General features: G+C 45.5%; 1 protein-coding gene and 1 pseudogene across 2 annotated transcripts; both read right to left on the bottom strand.

The window, feature by feature from the left end:
• Nucleotides 1-2,252: 2,252 nt before the first annotated feature.
• Nucleotides 2,253-4,464, bottom strand: LOC106628511 (uncharacterized; annotated as a pseudogene).
• A 3,837-nt stretch (nucleotides 4,465-8,301) lies between these two features.
• On the bottom strand, nucleotides 8,302-16,525 carry PROC (protein C, inactivator of coagulation factors Va and VIIIa). Of its 2 annotated transcripts, XM_005529571.3 has the most exons (9): nucleotides 16,267-16,477; nucleotides 15,827-15,910; nucleotides 15,284-15,444; nucleotides 14,356-14,380; nucleotides 13,733-13,843; nucleotides 12,908-13,048; nucleotides 12,452-12,561; nucleotides 11,433-11,550; nucleotides 8,302-8,964 (listed from the first exon to the last, which is right to left on the bottom strand). In XM_005529571.3, the coding sequence occupies exons 2-9, from the start codon at nucleotides 15,891-15,893 to the stop codon at nucleotides 8,402-8,404; spliced, it is 1,296 nt and encodes a 431-aa protein (XP_005529628.1). In that variant the 5' UTR covers nucleotides 15,894-15,910; nucleotides 16,267-16,477; the 3' UTR covers nucleotides 8,302-8,401. The 2 variants fall into 2 exon arrangements, with proteins under 2 accessions (XP_005529628.1, XP_014113739.1); XM_014258264.2 differs by lacking the exons at nucleotides 11,433-11,550; nucleotides 12,452-12,561 and having other exon boundaries at nucleotides 16,267-16,525.
• Nucleotides 16,526-17,067: the final 542 nt, after the last annotated feature.

Raw genomic sequence — 17,067 nt, 5'->3', positions numbered from 1 at the left:
AGAATGGACTTTGACAAGTGCTGGGGGTTTGTAACTATAACTTCATAGTCAATTGTAAGAAAGAGTCACAAAATCAAAACTTACTTTGACATGAAACACAAAGATCAACTGTTAGATTCCTACTACAAAACCCTTTTATCCTGCAGCTAGGTCAGTTTCTCCTGCTTGGTTTATGTACAATTCCATACAGACCTTGGTTTTTGTATTGGAAAACTTACGTGAATGTAATCTATTATACAAATTTGTATACAAATGCAGATTTGTAAATACAGATCTGTAACTGATTTGTACTCGAGGTTGTACGTGGTGCCAAACGTAAGAGCTCCCTCCCAGTGTTCAGCATTGTCTCCTGACAGCCACCCTTACATAGCTGCACTTCCTTCTATGAGCCCGGAATCCACATAGGGCTGTGGGCCTGTATGTTGTAACACAGGTAGGCTTGAGACAGGGAAAGTTTCTCTAAAACAAAAAAATCTTCCTGATTCACATTAAGAAGAGGTATCTCCTCTGTTACTTGCAGATAGTTCTTTATACAAGTACTTTACTCAGCAATACTTAAATGAGCAATTTATGCATTTCAAAATGTCTTTGAGGGTAAGTTGATTTTACAGCATTAAGAATGGGAGCAGGCATAGTGTCATTGATTGAAACACTAATAATTGAATTGATCGTGTTCTTAGCGGTGATACTAAGTCAGTGAAAAAGTTTTATGAATCTGCAATGCTTTCAACCAGCACTTTGATCCAGGGGATGCAGTTGGATACTGTGGTATACATGGTATTGGATGGATACTCTGGTGTATACACCATTATTTCCCTTGCTCAGCACTGCCCTTGCCCCAGCTGACAAGGGCCAGGAGGAACAAAGTATTACGGTGGGACACAGTGGAAGGTCCCCCCTGCAGGCACAGAACACGCTGTTGGTGAGCTGCCTGTCCATCATCTGCTGGCAGCACTCCAGGCCCACCCTGGGCTGCCACACCTTCATGAGGAAGCACAGGATGGAGCCCCTCTTGTGTGTGGCTCCCCAGCCACTGACCATCCCCACTCCCCTCCAGGGAGAGCGGTGCAGCCAGGTTAGGGCTGGGCAGGGAAGGGGATGGGATGTCACGTACATGTTCAGCGCTGCTGAAGTAGAGCAAGGCAATGTCACCATTGTAGTGGTTGGAATTGTGATGGGGGTGTGTCCAGCTCCGTTCCACAGCGATCTCCTGTTCCTTTAGTTGTCTCTGGTACTTGTCAAAGTCTTGTGCAGTCAGGACAAGTTAAAATGTTAAGCAAACTCAACAAGCTTGGTGCTACTGTCACAGGGAACAGGAAGGATAGTGGGTTATAATGCTTTGATCTTTTGTTCCAAGGCAAATCCTGCTTGTGACAATGACTTTTGGTGCTGTAGGCTGTGATCCTGCAGTCTGAACTCTCCAGCTGCCCTTTAGAGGCAAGCCAGAGCTGGAGCCTATATGCTGACACACCAACAGACGTTATTTATTTCCCATAGAAACTTTCAGTCATGTTTAGTAAGCACTGTTCTGTCTAAACTTCCATGCAAGTTTATCTTTTCCCCTCAGGAATCTGACATCGGCATTAGACCCAGCTTCAGCTTAAGTCTGGAGAATTGTTTCCTGTCAGGTGCCCAGTATGCTGTTTGCTCCTCCTACACATTCCTCTCCTGGAGGGCTCAAGCACAGAATTGTGTTTGCTGCAGCATTCCTACTACAAAGGGTGCAGTTCCTGTGGCTGTGCTCTGAGGCAGTTACAGGCTTAGTGGAAGTGGCAGCAGAGGAGGAAATTAAGGCTAATTGAAACCCAAAAGGGTACTGAGCACAGACTGGCCCCTGGAGGAATTCTTCATCCTGAAGTGTCCCTGAGCTATGCTCAGTCTCTGCACAGGGAGTTTGCCAAAATGGGCGTGTGCTTTATGCTTAATCCAATGAAAACAAAAGGTACCAGCTGGAGCCCCTCAGCATGGTGCCAAGGCCATGCTCCCTAAATGCCAGAGAGCCTGGGCTTGTTTCGTCTCAGCCCTGCCTTGCTGTGTCACACAAAGCACATTTGCAATCAGAGGTGCCCCGTGCTCACCCAGCGTGCTGTGCAGGGGGCTGATGAGGTTGAGGCAGTGTGCAACAAAAAACCCTGCAGAAGACTGAGAAATATGTGTGGTTCCATTGCTCTTGACCTGAAAAAACAACTTTATAATGGCTTGATTAACTCTGCTCCTCATGATGGACCCAGTGATGAAAAAGTAAAAAGCATTTAGGTGTGGTGTTTATGGTGAAACTGGAAGTCAAGTACTGCCGGCCAGGGACAATGACACAGTGTTCCTCCTGTTACCCTGGAGTCATACTGCTCTTAAGTAGAGCTGATGTTTGTCTGGGTGGGCTGAGCTGTGTCCAAAACATCTTCCCAGTCACGACCCTGATACAGCCCCTCATTCCCATGTTGCACAGCCCCCGTTTCCATTCCCGCCAGAGCCCTCCCATCATTGGCTTTGCCCTGTTGCATTTCCCACTGTTCCTTCCTGCCTGGCTGCAGGTGCTGTGGTCTTGTTCTGCCCTGCAGGACCCTGGGTTGGTTGCCTCCCCTGGGCCTGCCAGGCCTGGCAGTCTCCTCCACTGCCTCATGGTGCTCAGGGACATCCGTGTTGCCCCTCAGCACTGTCCCACAGTGGCTTCTAGGTCACAGAGCCCACCAGTGTCTTGTTCCAGCTGAAAATATCTGCCATCCTCCTGTGTCCAGCGTCACCCTTTGTGCACACGCTCTGTCCAAAAGCATTTTTAAAGTCTTTGTTCCCCCAACATTGCCATGTTCCAGCTCTGTCTGCCTAACAGTGGTCCCTGTGTTCCCATTCCACTTGGAGACAACATCCCCATGCTCCCATTGGCCCCTGTGGAGTCATTTCAGCCCTAGCTGCTGTTCCTCCGAAGCCCACCTGGCTTTGATCAGGCTACAAGGAAACAGTGCTGGAGGGAGGAATGACAGAAACAAAACTTGAGCTTAGGATATGTGGTGGTGTGTTGAAAACGCAGTGCTTTTCCTATCCAAGGATGGAACTCAACCTTTCAGTAAGAGCCCAGGAACAACTCTGACACTGTGATGTTCAACAGCAACCACCCAACTGAGGTGTGCAGAGCTCATTGCCCAGAAACGGGCCCATAGCTGTGCCTTCTCTGAGTCACTGGCATCAGCCAGGAGCAGCCTGTCCAGGGCCCTCTTCAGGACAGAATGCAAGCCCAGTGCTCCCTTCCTGCTTGCCTTAACCAGTTTTAAAGCCCTTGTCCTGTCCTCTTCCCACTGGCACTTGAGCATCACGACTCCTTTCAGCCTGCTTGGATGCAGCAGGAACAGATCCAGAACTGATTGTCCTGCTGCTCCATGACCCAGTACATGCTCACAGGGACACTGGATTACAAACACCCAATAGAGAGAAACCTTAACATTTAAAAGTGATTATAAATAAGGCCAATCTTCTCACACACTAACTGCAAGCTGCAGTAGCTGCAGCATCTACAGCTCTTCTGCTATTACTTATAATACTGCCTGCCAAGGTGCCCTTTGCCTGAGGTAACTCGAGCCTTCTCTGCTTTACCTGCCTGCACACATCTCTTCCCATCCTCATGCAGGGCGTAGTCCCTGACGCCGGAACACAACACGTGGAAGGTGCTGTCACCGTCCCTGCAGTGCTGGCAGCAGCCACTGTTCGTGTAGCAGCACTCCAACCTTTCTGCCAGGAAAACACCGGCACCGCGCAGTCACAGCTGCACACGGGCCCCGGGCAGCTCCCAGAGCTACCACAGCATCAAGGAAAGTAAGAAAACATCTGCTGGAATCTCACAGGGAAACAGAAGGAACCACTTCTTATAGTTTCAGAAACTCAGGCTGAGTTGCAGCAAACCAGACTTTATATTTGGTGTTCTGTTTCGACTGTTCTCCTATTTGCCAACTTTGTCCTGAGGCCACAGCTGGGCTCAAGGCCTTTCTGCCTGTGGAGCAGGGGCAAGTAAAGGCCTAGAAGAGCAAACATTTCTAAATACACCTGGTTTTGATCCATCTGCCCACCTTGTCTTTTATATCAAGGCAGGTTTAAAGCACAGGGCATTTTATGGCCAATTCTCTGGGAAATTGAGATTTTTATTCATTGTTACATTAAAAATATTCATGTTTAATTGCTTCACTATACAGAGAAAAAGTTGACACTTGGAGGAAAAAAATTACTTATGATTCATAGTTTCCACATTAGTTTGGCTTTTGCTGTTATTTCATGCCTCAGTTTACAAACTGAATACAGACTTTCAGAGGATTAAAAATCTGACAAGAGAAGGCAGTTTTTCTCCTGCCTTTTCTATTATTAGTACATTACAACATAAATATAATAAATTTTTTTTGCTTACAGTAAGCTCTGTCTCATTTGTTTGATGATTGACTAAAAGAGAAGAGCCTCACCACGACTGATTTCCAGTGCAGACATCTATGGCAGGAGTTACTAGAGTTGCTATCCCTCTGAAGTGATAGAAGGGGTAATTCCCTGTCATCCCTTGAAAGCAGGTGGGAGATGACCACATGCCATCCTTCCTTTGCAATGTGTCAATGTGTCTGTTCCTGTACTCACCTCTTTCACAGTTGTGTCCTCCAAACTCGGGAGGCAGATGCAAAAGTAACTGTAGTGCCTTACTCTGTACACGCCACCATTGTTACAGGGATTTGTACTGCATGGATTTAAATCTACTGAGAAGAAACAAGGTATAGTGTAACCCCAGGAATTAAGAGAAATCTGGCTCTAAATTGCTATGTAATTCTTTGTACCCAAGAGGGACACAAGATATACATTTCCTAAAATTTCCTTTTTTACCTACCTTTGTAATCAAACCAAAAATCCATCTGCAAGAAGAAATCACAAATGAAGAGAACAGTCATAAATGATCATATTTATTACTGAAAATATAAATTTAAAAACTCCTTTTTTAGAGTCCATGTAAACTGACATTTTGATTAGAACCATGAATTCACTCTCAGAGCAGACCTCCTGGGCAGCACCATGCCACTTGCTTTTGTTTGCACTGTGGACCAGCCCTGTAGTGCACAAACTGGCCTGTCCTGGCACCAAAAACAAACCAAAAGCTCAGATTCACAAACACCTTAGCCAGTGAAAGGTTTCCTGGCCCAAGAGTTTCAAATGGCACCCTCACCACCTGCCCCTCTTCCAAACACGTCAATGCAAGGCCTCAGCAGCAGCTGACAGATCCTGCTGTCCAGTAACAGAGAAAATGTCTTTCATGTACATGAGTGAAATTTCCCTTCACCACCCCTTGTGTTCTGGGGTCACCTCAGAGGATTCATCTGCTCTAAGTAGGTGTCCCACACAGAGGAGATGCCTGTGGTGAGCCTTCCAGTGTGTAGATACATTGCCAGCTCTGATCTTCCTCCTCTGCAAGGACAGCCACAATGATTCCTGAGACCCTGTACACTCTTGTTCCTGTTCTACAGTTCTCTGAAGCCTTTTCCAAACCTTATGTCAACACAAGGTCCAAGAATACATGCTGAGAGTGCCTCATTTTATCTTTCCAAATTGGAAGTGTTTGCCATGCAAAAATTATTATGGTTTTTGGATTCAATATCACAAGGAGAATATTTTTCAATGGGAAAATGGGCTAAGTAGAAAGCTAAGAAAGGCTGTTTTCTCTTGGATATATATGAATAGTCTTTTTTTTCTTGTACATTTCAGGAAGTGTTTCTTCAACTCACAGAACTTTGTGTGCAGAACAGGAATGTAGTTTCAGTTTAAATGCTGAAATTGCCACAGTAGTACAAGTTAAAAAAGTAACTCAGAAGTAGTACCTGAATATGAAAACAGGCAGCTGCTGTTGATGTAGCACATCAGCAGGAGAAATAGTGAGGAGCTGCTCTCCATGTCAGTGAGCATTCAGAACACTCCAACTTCCTTCAGAGGGAAGAGAAGAATCAACTTAGTATGTTGTCAAAAAAACAATCGGCAATAAAGATTAAGTAGAAGCAAGAGGACAAGAGCAGGGACAAAGAAATCAGAACCTCCCCAGTTCTGACCTTGTGTCCCTTGTTTCTCCAAGCCACCCCAGCAGGAATCCCCACAGGCAGAGGCTGGGCCAGCCCAGGCTGAGGTGCAGGCTCTGAGCCACAGCCCCTAAGGAAAAGCCATGGGGAGCACGGGAGTGCAGGGGCCCGACTCCAGAGGAGCAGGCGCTGCTCCCAGCCACAGCCCAGTCCCTGCTGTGCCAGCTCTTGTGCCAAGGGCAGATGCACAACGAGCTCCTGCAGTCACAGCAGCCACTGTGCAATTCCTGATGGGCTGAGCAAGTATCATCCACACCAACTCCAGCCAGGCACCAACCATCACATACCTGGAGTTACAGGTACAAGACAGAAGTTTGGGTTTCTTGGCATTACATTCTCATGCGGATTTACCAGGATTTGACAGCACCTAACCCTCCACTGCCTGCAGCATGTTTTCAAATACACAGGATCCAGAGTGAGTTCATCTTACAAAGAACCATGCTCATTAATATACTCAGTTTTTTCCTTATCTTTTAGAGGAAGACAGGAAAGAGATTTGGATGTATACCAGGAACAGCCATGAGGTCGAGAGGTTGATCATTAACTCATCACAAATATTGACAGAGGAGAGACAACCTGAATTCTATGAAACACATTAAAAACCCAAAATCAGAAGAAAATTGCATGTGTGTTTCCACACATATACAAAGGTACATTAAAAAGAGAATCAAAAGGTCTTAAAAAAATATCCTTCAGTAATAAAAGCCACCTTTTGCAACAGATTTATGCAGGAAAATATTTAAATTTTGAGAGCAGATTTCTGACACTCCATCACCTTCCAGCAGGTAAGACCAGCAGATCTGGAAAACACACAAGCTGCTCTGTAAACCTCTGAAATATGCAGAGCTGGGAGTGTGCAGGAAGATTCACAGCAGTCACCTGCAGGCAGGCAAATACTGCCCTGTCACAGTCACAGCCACTCTGACATTACAATTTCTGCTGTTACTCAGACCTCTGTTTTACTGGCTTTGAACAAAATTGTATTTTTCCCTGCAAGACAGCATTACAGGTCCCCTCTTCCCAGTGCAGCCTGAAGGCTGCTGTTCAAAGCATTACTCTTTTAACACTCATCCACCCCTAAATCCTGTCCCAAGGCAAAAAGAGGAGGAGAGGGACAGAGCCAGCAAGTGACACAGAAGCTGTTGATTTGACTGCTACTTCTTCAGTGCATGACTCAGAATCCTCACTTGGGTAATAAGCACAGAGGCAGCTTCTGAGGGAACGAATTTAAGAGTTATTAAGCCTCCTCACTGATATAGTATTAAATTTCTTACAAACTAATAAAATTTCATTGCACCTGGGGGGTTTTTGTTTAACAGTCTCATCACAAGAGCAGACTGAAGTTCTTCACTGATCCAAACACGCATCCATCAAGATGTTGGAAACATCACTAGAGCAGAGATAATTTCCATTTTTCCAGAACAGAAGTGTTTGTTTGCTTGTTAATTAGAAGAGAATTACAGACTTCATGATAAATAGAGCCTGCAAAATCTTGGAATTGAAGTTGGTTGGGGTTTTTTTCCTTTTCTTTTGGTGTTTTTGTTGTTGTTGTTTTTGTGTTTTATTTTGGTGTTTGTTTGTTTGTTGTTTTTGTTGAGTTTTTTGGTGGTGGTGGTGATGGTTTTTTTATGAATAACATGAAAGACGAGTTCCCATTCTCTTTTAAGGAAGTTTGGGAAGGTAAAATTAGGCATCAAGTGTACAAAGAACAAAAAATACAGGTAAGTTCCAGTCACCTGCCGAATAAACAATCTGTGAACGCTGGCGTAAGGTGTGAAGAACAGGAGGTAGTAATGATATAATAAAAATTTCACTGGGTTGAAAGAAAAACTATACAAATACCGAGCAAACCAGAACAGTTACTGTGGGTAATACCTTTGCAGTACAGCTGAAATGACAGAGCTGCATCTCTAGGGTTATTTGCAAAACACTTTTCTCTGTCCTCTCCTGCCCTAAACTAAGACATGCCTCCACCCCAACCAGTTCAGACATTTTAAATAACTGAAATTTTTATTTCAAAGATGGAGTTGTCTGATCACAGACAACCTTATTTTCTACAATGTTGCATGTACAGCATCTCAGCGAACAGAAGGTATTTCCTTGCCTGTAAGGCCGAGGTAGGACCATGCCACAAATAAACAATATAACCTGCAACAAACCAATGTAAATAAGAAAAAAAGAGGAAAAAGGTAGATACCAAGGAAAACAGCACACAAGGTTAATACATACTCAATATTTAATACTGAAGATCTGAAAGTACATTACACTGCATACTGTCACTAGCCCAGAGCCACAACCTTCCAGACTCCGGATCAGAATCAACCCTTCAAAGGAGCTGACATATCTATGTGATGCTGGATCCACTCAAGGTACTGACTAACTTTGGTGTAGACTCCAAATTTCTCCCTTCTTCCACAGCCTTCACCCCAGCTCACCAGTCCTACCAAAAACCAAGTATCCTTGTATCTAGTGAACATAGGGCCTCCGCTGTCCCCACTGCAGGAATCTTTCCTGTCTCCCAGGCTCCCAGCACACAGCATGTTGTCAGAGATAGGGAAGCTCATGGCCTGGGCACACTCGTTCCGGGGCACAATGGGGATTTCGATGTACCTGAGGGAAGCGGCGTAGCTGGTGTTACGCTCGCTTGTGCTGCCCCAGCCTGTCACCACCATCTGCTTCCCACTCCTCATCAGCTCCTGCTCTGCCAGGTTGCGGGTGGGAAGGCAGATTGGGAGCGCGTATTTGTAATACATCACATGCTCAGCCAAGTGCAGCATGGCTATATCATTATCTGAGGTCGTCTTGGTGTAATTTTCGTGGATCACCCATTTATCAATCCAAATGGTTTGCTCATCTGCCTCAGGACGGAAACGGAATTTACCTGGAAGAGCAAACAAGATGACAGATGCTGTCAAAGCTTCCTTTACTTTGAAGACCGAAGTATCTGGATTACACTGGTCGTTAGGACTGCTCTCCATGTTTTCACTTCTCTTGTAATACAACTGTTTATGTTGTAACTTGACAGTGTTCTTAACAGATGGACAAATCTCTAAACTTTTTGTATTTACAGAAATCATGAATACCCATAGAGCTCTAAAGCTCTGGTCATCAGCTGAGTAAGAATATTGCCCTGTGGCCTTCATATTTCAGTACACTTGTGCAATGTGAGTCACCTTCAGGAGGAAAACCTTGGAGCCAGCCATCTCCAGCAGGTGGGAGAGCAAGCACACCACAAAATAGGACACTTACAACAGGACATGAGCTTTATGCTGAATAGCCAGGGCCTGGGTGGCTGAATGTCAGGATTTGTAAGATAAAGTTGACTGACAGGTAAGAGTATTCCTTTCTGAAATCTTACATCTGTATTTTAAGGAATTTTTCACTGCTTAAGACTCCTCAGTTGCTATTTGTGTGGCATGATCATGGCTACCTCATGGGCCAAGGAGTTACGGAAAAGCAAGCAAGAGACTATGGTGAAAAGGGCCAGAAATGCAAGAAGTCATTTGTGATACACAGCAATAGGAAAGGCAGAGCTTCGTTTTCTGGCAGGCTATCAATGAGGTCTGGCAAGATTTTTTTCTGTAAGGAGTGTCTCCAGGTATGGGGACTTACAGGCCACAGTTGTTACATACATATATTCTCAAAAGATCCCTTAAATCCAGCTTTGGATCTTGGTCTTCCTGCCCATTTATTTCTGAGTTTCTCTTCTTACTCATCTGCAGACAAAGGACAGTTCACACATGGCTGGAGCAGACAGCTGAAAAATGCTCTGATGTCTTGTACTAAGTGGCACCAGCCCCTGACGGAGTTGCTAATATCGAGCCAACAGTCACAAATCAGTTTTTCCCTCCTATCACAGTCTCTTTTCTTTGTGGTGACAATGTCTGCAGCACCCCTGAGGCAGCCTGAAGCCACCAGAGTTGGGGGCTGGCTGGCAGGGTTTTATTCCTGCCTTCACAGACACAAACTCTGCTTTAGGCCTCAGAAATAACTCTGAACTCGAGTGCTGTCAGACCATCTCCTCTGAGGAAGGCAGAGTGGCTGTGCAGGAACACACTTGCTGTGGGGTCACACACCTGGTACACCAGCACAGCCCCCAACTGTCTCCATAGTGAGGCACCCATCAACCAGTGGGTGACACCTTTCACACTGCAGTGACAGGTTCCCTCACCCCCTTTTGACTTCTGGTGCATTATGCCACATAAGCACTGCTACAAGACTTCTCTCCAAGCTGAGTGGAAATTCAGATGCAAGTTCTCCCTCCTGTTTTGCTCCTACGGATGGCAAGCTGCAGTGGGACAAGTCCAGAAGGGTGTGGGGTATCCCAGCCTCACAGACACAGGCTGAGTACCACCTGTGCAGGCTCAGTACAAACACTTTCCTGGCTATCCCCAAGGACATGGCAATGTCTCCATCCAAAGCTCTGCTCCTTGTCCCTCACAGATGTCTCTGGGTTTTTCTCATGAGTGACAGATGTCTCTCTGTGAAAAGGTGAATATTCTTGCCCTAAGAGGACCCAAAGCTACTTCACACACTTTTTGATTCATTCTTTATGTTGGACATACATAAACTTATTGTCTCTGCTCTCAAGCACCTGCACATCCACAGTGTGTATGGAACATGCACACAGACCATCTATTTTCAAGGCTGTATACACAGACAATATATTGGCAGGACTCTCCACAAATACTGGGAATAATCTGTCCTTTCACTAATGGAAAGCAAGCAGTGGAGCTGCTTATGCCTCAGCACCAATGGTAGATAGAAAACACAATTAAAAAAAATAATCTATGTAAGTGTAAATGAAATACTAATTGTTTTTGTCTACTAATTCAGGAGAAGCACTTATTTGACATTTTCTCTGAGAAAAATGACATTTTCTGATGCCCCAGAGCAGCAGAGCAAGTAAAGGCAGTGTTGCCATTCAGCAGCACCTCTCCAGTGAAACACTCTTAAGTAACAGTATTTAAATACACAGAAAGGCGGGAAGAGACCCTGTGATATTCTGCTTCTGGGATCAAGACTTTTTTTTCAGTATTCAGATGGCCTAAATATTTTCATCACCAGAAAAACACAGGCAGAAGAGACCAAGTCTCTCTACAGAACAGCAGCAGTGCTCAGAAGAGATCAGCTCATTTCCAGACTAAAGCTGATAATGGCTCCAATTAAATCAGATTTTTACTATACTTTGTTTTAAGCTAAGGTGCATATTAAATACTGCCTAGACAGACACTCTTACAGCCAAGGACTTTCATCTTCAGAACCTTCTAGTCTTTTCCCTGAGATGGTATATGTTAGGAATTAAACAGTTATATTTAAAAAACACAGGGACAGGTGATTTTTCCATACCAAGTTTAACTCTGAACCCCTTGTGCTCCTCGAGGCAGTGTGCTGCTGTTAGGACCCAAGCTGGATGGATGAGAACACCCCCACACAGAAACTTCCCTTTGGTATTTTGCAGCATAATCTGAAACAAGACAAGGGAGGTGTGACACTGCATGGAGCACAGCTCAGAATACTATACTCATTCTTCTTAGATGCTGGCAAATACCCAGACTTATCAAGCACCAAAGCATGTCACATTCACTGAAGCCAAAGCTCTACAGAGGGACAAAAGCTCTATGAATAGTGTCTCTATGAAATACCTACAAAAAGTTTTGAATGTCCTTCCTGAATGAGGGCTGGCTTCACCCAAATCAGCATGGGGTGATGCTGGTCACTGCAAAGAAGCACTTTGTACTTTAAAGTTTTGAAATATAGAGCACAAATGAGGGGTGTGTCCTACACCAGAGGCAGCGCATCATCTCAGGCTGCAGCTCTCACACTACAGTGTAAAAAGCCTTTTAATATCAAAGGGAACCAGGCCCTAATTATTTGCACTCACTAGTTCCATGGTAAGCTTTGTGAGATCTCCCTTTTCTCTGCGATAACCCAGCCTGCCATGGCATATTTTGCTGATTAAATCTGCTAACTTGAATTTATGACAGACAAGGCTTATAAGAAAGGGCAGGAAGATCACCTCACAGTGGAAGGCTGTTGCAGGAGCTGAAGCAAACATCACACACTGTGAGCTCCCCAGGATGGAGCAACAGAGCAGATGAGCACCATCACCATCCTCTGTCTTAGCAATGCTGGCACAGTAAGCTCAAAAACTTAGCAACAGCAACAAGGTCAAGAATCCTCACAGATACTAAATTATTTTTTCTTGCTACTCCAATCTTTGGGATGCTTTTGAAAAAGCTAAGGGAATCTTAATTTCATATGACACCACTAGTAACAATGCAAGAGCCTTTCTGGAGCAGAGAGGCAGGCAAAGCAGTTCAGGAAGAGCCTGAACTATTTGTAGCAAAGAATCCCTTTCTCCTCACCTGCCAAGGGCTGCCTCCCCTTCTTCCAGCTGTTCCATCAATGAGCCGAATATTGAAGTCTGCTTTGGCTTCAATGTAGCTAAACTTCACTCTTCCACAGGGGAACTCCACTGCAGAAGATGCAGAGAAGTTCACTAGCAAAGCCCAGATTACCCAATCCTCTTTCTGGAGGATTTCCTCTGTCTAGGCAATAATGTTCAGGCTTCATGGAAGTCCCTCAATGTTTGGAAGAGGAGGCAGTCTCCTGACTCTCCTCTTTGTCTCCATGAGGCAAACATGGATTAAGGGCCATCAAGTGGGTGTGGAGCTGGGAAATGCAGGCAGAGTTATTCTTCATGGAACAGATGTTTTGAAAATGAGTACGAAGTGCACTGCAGACAAATCTCCCCTAAAACTCTTTTACATCAGTCTGAATAATCCTCTGTCAAAGCTGGACTACAAACATCCTGCTCTTACCTACAGGCTCACACATGGTGTGGTCATCCTTGAGCTGATACCCCGATGCGCAGCTGCACAAGCGATGCTGCTCAGCGGGGTCCTCCCTGCAGAAATGTTCACAGCCCCCGTTATCCACGGAACAGTTGCTGTATTTGACCTCTGTGGGAACAACAGCAAGAGAGACGCGGAGTTGGGAAGTCAGAAAGGCAAGGTGGCAAAGTGACATCGTGCTTCAAGTGGGTAACAGCTGTCAATGGATTTGGAATGAGCATTGTGGGCTTCAATGACACTCAGACCACTAGACAGCAAACAGACCTAGGTCCAGAAACAGGCAGTGGGGAGATGGAGGAAACAGATTACTGTCAGGTAAACCAGAGAACAGAAAACTCCGTGTCACTATGTGCCAAGTCAGAGTGGAAACTGTAGATGATACATGACATACAGTGCTCATCACTAAATATGCTATCCAGCTTTTGTCCAAGGAAGGAACTGTCACAGTAATAAAATATTTGCAGTGGATTGTATTTTCCCCTGTATTTAAAAACCCCACCATAATCCCTGTATTGATAATTCCAAAGTCAACCCCTGCTTCTGAATGCTTCCAGTATTGTCCAAAATTTAGATATCTCATATCTCTAAAATTCTCCTATGGCAACACAAAGTTAATTTTGCTTTAGATAAGCACAGATAAACCTCTCATTACATCAAGCATAAGAAATCACAGTAGTAAAGAAAGCAGTAAAGAAAGAGTTTGCTGTGCAATGACTGAAGTGTCCACCCCTATCACACGAAGATCCTTGTCACAACAGAGGTTATTTTATAGTGGATTAAATGAAGTGTTACCATAGCTGCACAAAACCCCCTCCCAGCCTTTGTTACAGATGCAGGAAAATTTTCCAATATCGTCCTTGCAGATCCCATTGGAACAAGGCTGTTTCTCACACTGATCTCCATCTGAAACAGAGGTAGGAATACTCAGTCACTGAACCATACACAGCTCACAGATCAAACATCAACATGAACGGACCCTCCCCCAGACTCCCAAGTATCAGTCACATTTCTGGCACCTAATGCTCACACTTCTGTGGCACTTGGCCAGTGACAGGGCCATCAGTTTGGGTTCTCAATTACATCTGGAGAGTGAGTGGAGTGGGTAGAAGGGGAGGAAAGAGTAAAGCCTGAGGCAGGCAGGGCAGCAGCAGGTTATTGCCGGACCACATCAGGCATGGTTAGAGCACCAAAGCATTTTTCACCAGTTCCTTAACTCTGGGAAGATGACTGATGATAGGTACAGGTGCACCTCAAGTGTTTTAGGAAGGCTGCTTGCTTAGGAAAACATCCTCTGCACACCCCTTATGAGAGAGAATGAGAATTTGAATCAGTATATGACACATGACAGGAAGAAGGCTGAGTACTACTAGCTCCTGAGGAAGCACAGAGAAATGATTAGGAAAGTCTTTACTTACCTACATACTTGGTCCAAAAACTTTGCTGTGGAGAAATGAAATTTGTATTACAGTGAGGAAATAATTTTTAACAAGTGAAGGATTTAAAGTGTTTTGTGGTCCTGGCCAACAGGACACAGCACTGGGATCAGTAACATTGGTCTCATTCTAATTGGCAGTCACTACACTGGCACTACCAACCAAGAAAACCAGCCAGTGATTCTCCTGGACTGTCTGTATTAAGCACATACCCCCCTGCTCTGCTTGCAGGCTATTTTCTTGGCACTTTCTGCCAGGAAAGTCACCTGAGTTCACTTGAGCCCAGTTAGACAAAACATGGGCATTCCAAGGACAGCCCCTCTCTCCTCTGGGGTCTGAGGGACAGCAAGGACTGCGTCATCCTATGCTTTGAGCTTGCTCTGCTCAAAATAGCAACAGAGTCTAACCCAACACAACAACTGAGTGTGGAAAGGGGCAGGAATCAGCAGACAGTAAACATAGTGTCCAATTCAAAATAGGAGTTTGAAGAAGGAGAGAAAGAACATAGTGAAAAGAGAAATGTTTGTCAGGCATATCTGGGAGATATGCTGAAAAGCAGCCAGGACTGGTGAATGGACAACAAAGGGGAAAGACTAGAAGGACTGGGAAAAACTTAATAGCAGCAAGAACCGCCAGTGGGGTCAAGTAAGGATTGGAATTAACTGTCTGGGACCTCACCAGGTGGGTCAGGTAGGACATGCTTGAGTAGCCAAGCTTTGTGGCACATAGAGGGGTAACTTGACAATCACTGTTAACACGGTGACACTCAAAACCATGCCCACACCCAAGAAGCCAGGAGAGATCTGCATTCAGTACTAACAGCATGATCTCCTGTGCCCTGGATTGCAATACTTTAAGAAAATAATTAATTGGCTAAATTCCCCACTCATCCTTAAAAAAGACAACTTACTGTTGCTTCCCTGGTTTCAAATATCTCACTGGCCTCCTCAAAGTCACAGATCTCTTCAACACACTCACGCTCCACTGAGCCTGGCTTGAGCTCCTCCAGGAAAGTGTTTGCCCGCTTCTGGATTCTCAGGACTTGGTTTGCATCTTTACTGCTGTAAAATACTGCAAGCAAAGAGGTGAAAGCACAAGCAGAGAAAAGTGCTGGCTGAAAACTAGTAGTGCTGCCTCCCAAAGGACACTTATGAGAGCAACAGCTTCTCTCCAATACAGCAAGAGAGGCTGTCCTAGACACCATGTGCTGTCTGTGCTGTGCTGCAGAATCAAGCTCCAGCCTCTGCCCTGTGGTACTCTGACAGCCCATGGGGCTCAGCAGGGCTCTGACCAGGCAGCTGCCATGGCCCCAGCACTGTCAGCCTCTGCTGAAGGAAGTCAAACCCCCCAAATGGGAACAATTCCAGCCACTCCCTCTGACTAGCAGAAGGGCAGGAAAAGCAATTGCAGTGGCTGGGAAAGGTTGAAGGCCATCTGTCAAAAGAACACTTACTTGAGGTGCCAAAGCCCCATGAAGAGCAAGCAGCCAGCAGCAGCCCCATGGTGAGGAGCTTCCACATCCTGCAGCAGGAGTCACCTGAGGAGGAGGAGAAGGCAAGTATCAAGAAGAGTACATTGCAGAGTGACACAAGACCCTGCTGCAGACAGTTCCCACCCATCTAGCTCAGCCAGCTCACTCACTTGCTTTTCAGAGAGCAGCTTCCCTGCTGAATGCTCTGGTGTGCCCTGTCTCTTGACTCCAGCTCTGGAGCAGCCATTCCCTCCAGACTTGTTTGTTCATTCCCTTTAATACATCAGCAGCTCTCCCAGAACAGTTCTGGCCTATTCTGACACCCTCCCCTTGCCACTGGACATTTTTTACAAGCTTCATGCTCCATTAAAGTAAGCTGTACTCGGAAGTCTGAAAGGATACAATATTTTTGAAGCACTTACTGCTTTTTTATTCAGTGGGAATCAGCGTGATCTGTTCTTCCTCCATGAGCTCTGCTGGAACTTAGTTAATCCATAACTTCAGATATTTACTCTTTGGAGTGACATAAAGTGCTTTCTTTTTAGTTAAACAAACAGTGCTCAGGGAGAGCTTGACCATTTACCTGCATACAGGGGAAAAGTGAAATAGCTGAGGCACCCGCTCTGCCTTTTTCAAACCCTTTTTCCTTTTGATTCTCTGGTAAGCAGAAATGGTAATTGCCAGAAAGGCAAGAACAACTCTCCACGGAGAACCTGTGTGCTGCTGGAAGGTGCTGCTGTGAATCCAGTTTGCAGCCTGGGAACAAGAGGAATTTGACAACCTCTGCAGATCTCAAATTCCTCCCAGCCTATTACTTCCCTGGTTGGGAAGCTCACACCTGGGAGTGCTGCTGGGGCTCCAACTCCTCCCCTGGAGTAGCCCATCAGTGCAAACCAACCTGCTCATGGAGGAGGACATGAGGGCTAAGGCCACCCCCTTCCCTGCTCCCATGAAGAAAAGCCATAGGTCACAACTGACCATAAAGTCAACCAAAGGGGTCTTCTAGGTCATACGCACATGGCCCCAGCTCTCCCTTTCTTGTAAAGAAAAACACTCCCAGGTCACTGGGGAAGCCAGCAAAATGCTAGAGCTCTTCAGACAGAAGTTGCTGGAGAACTGCCATGACTCTTAGCTGTTATCAACATGGAGTGTCACTTTCCAGTCTCAGGACCTTTTCATTGTGCCCACATGAGACACCTCAAGCTACTCCAGGCCCAGCAAGG

The sequence above is a fragment of the Pseudopodoces humilis genome, chromosome 11, assembly GCF_049639895.1.
Source record: "Pseudopodoces humilis isolate 2021_Gansu_Grassland_sample_001 chromosome 11, ASM4963989v1, whole genome shotgun sequence".
Taxonomy (NCBI): Eukaryota; Metazoa; Chordata; class Aves; order Passeriformes; family Paridae; genus Pseudopodoces; species Pseudopodoces humilis.
Note: the sequence above shows the minus strand (reverse complement) of the source record. Positions and strands in the feature narration are given on the sequence as shown.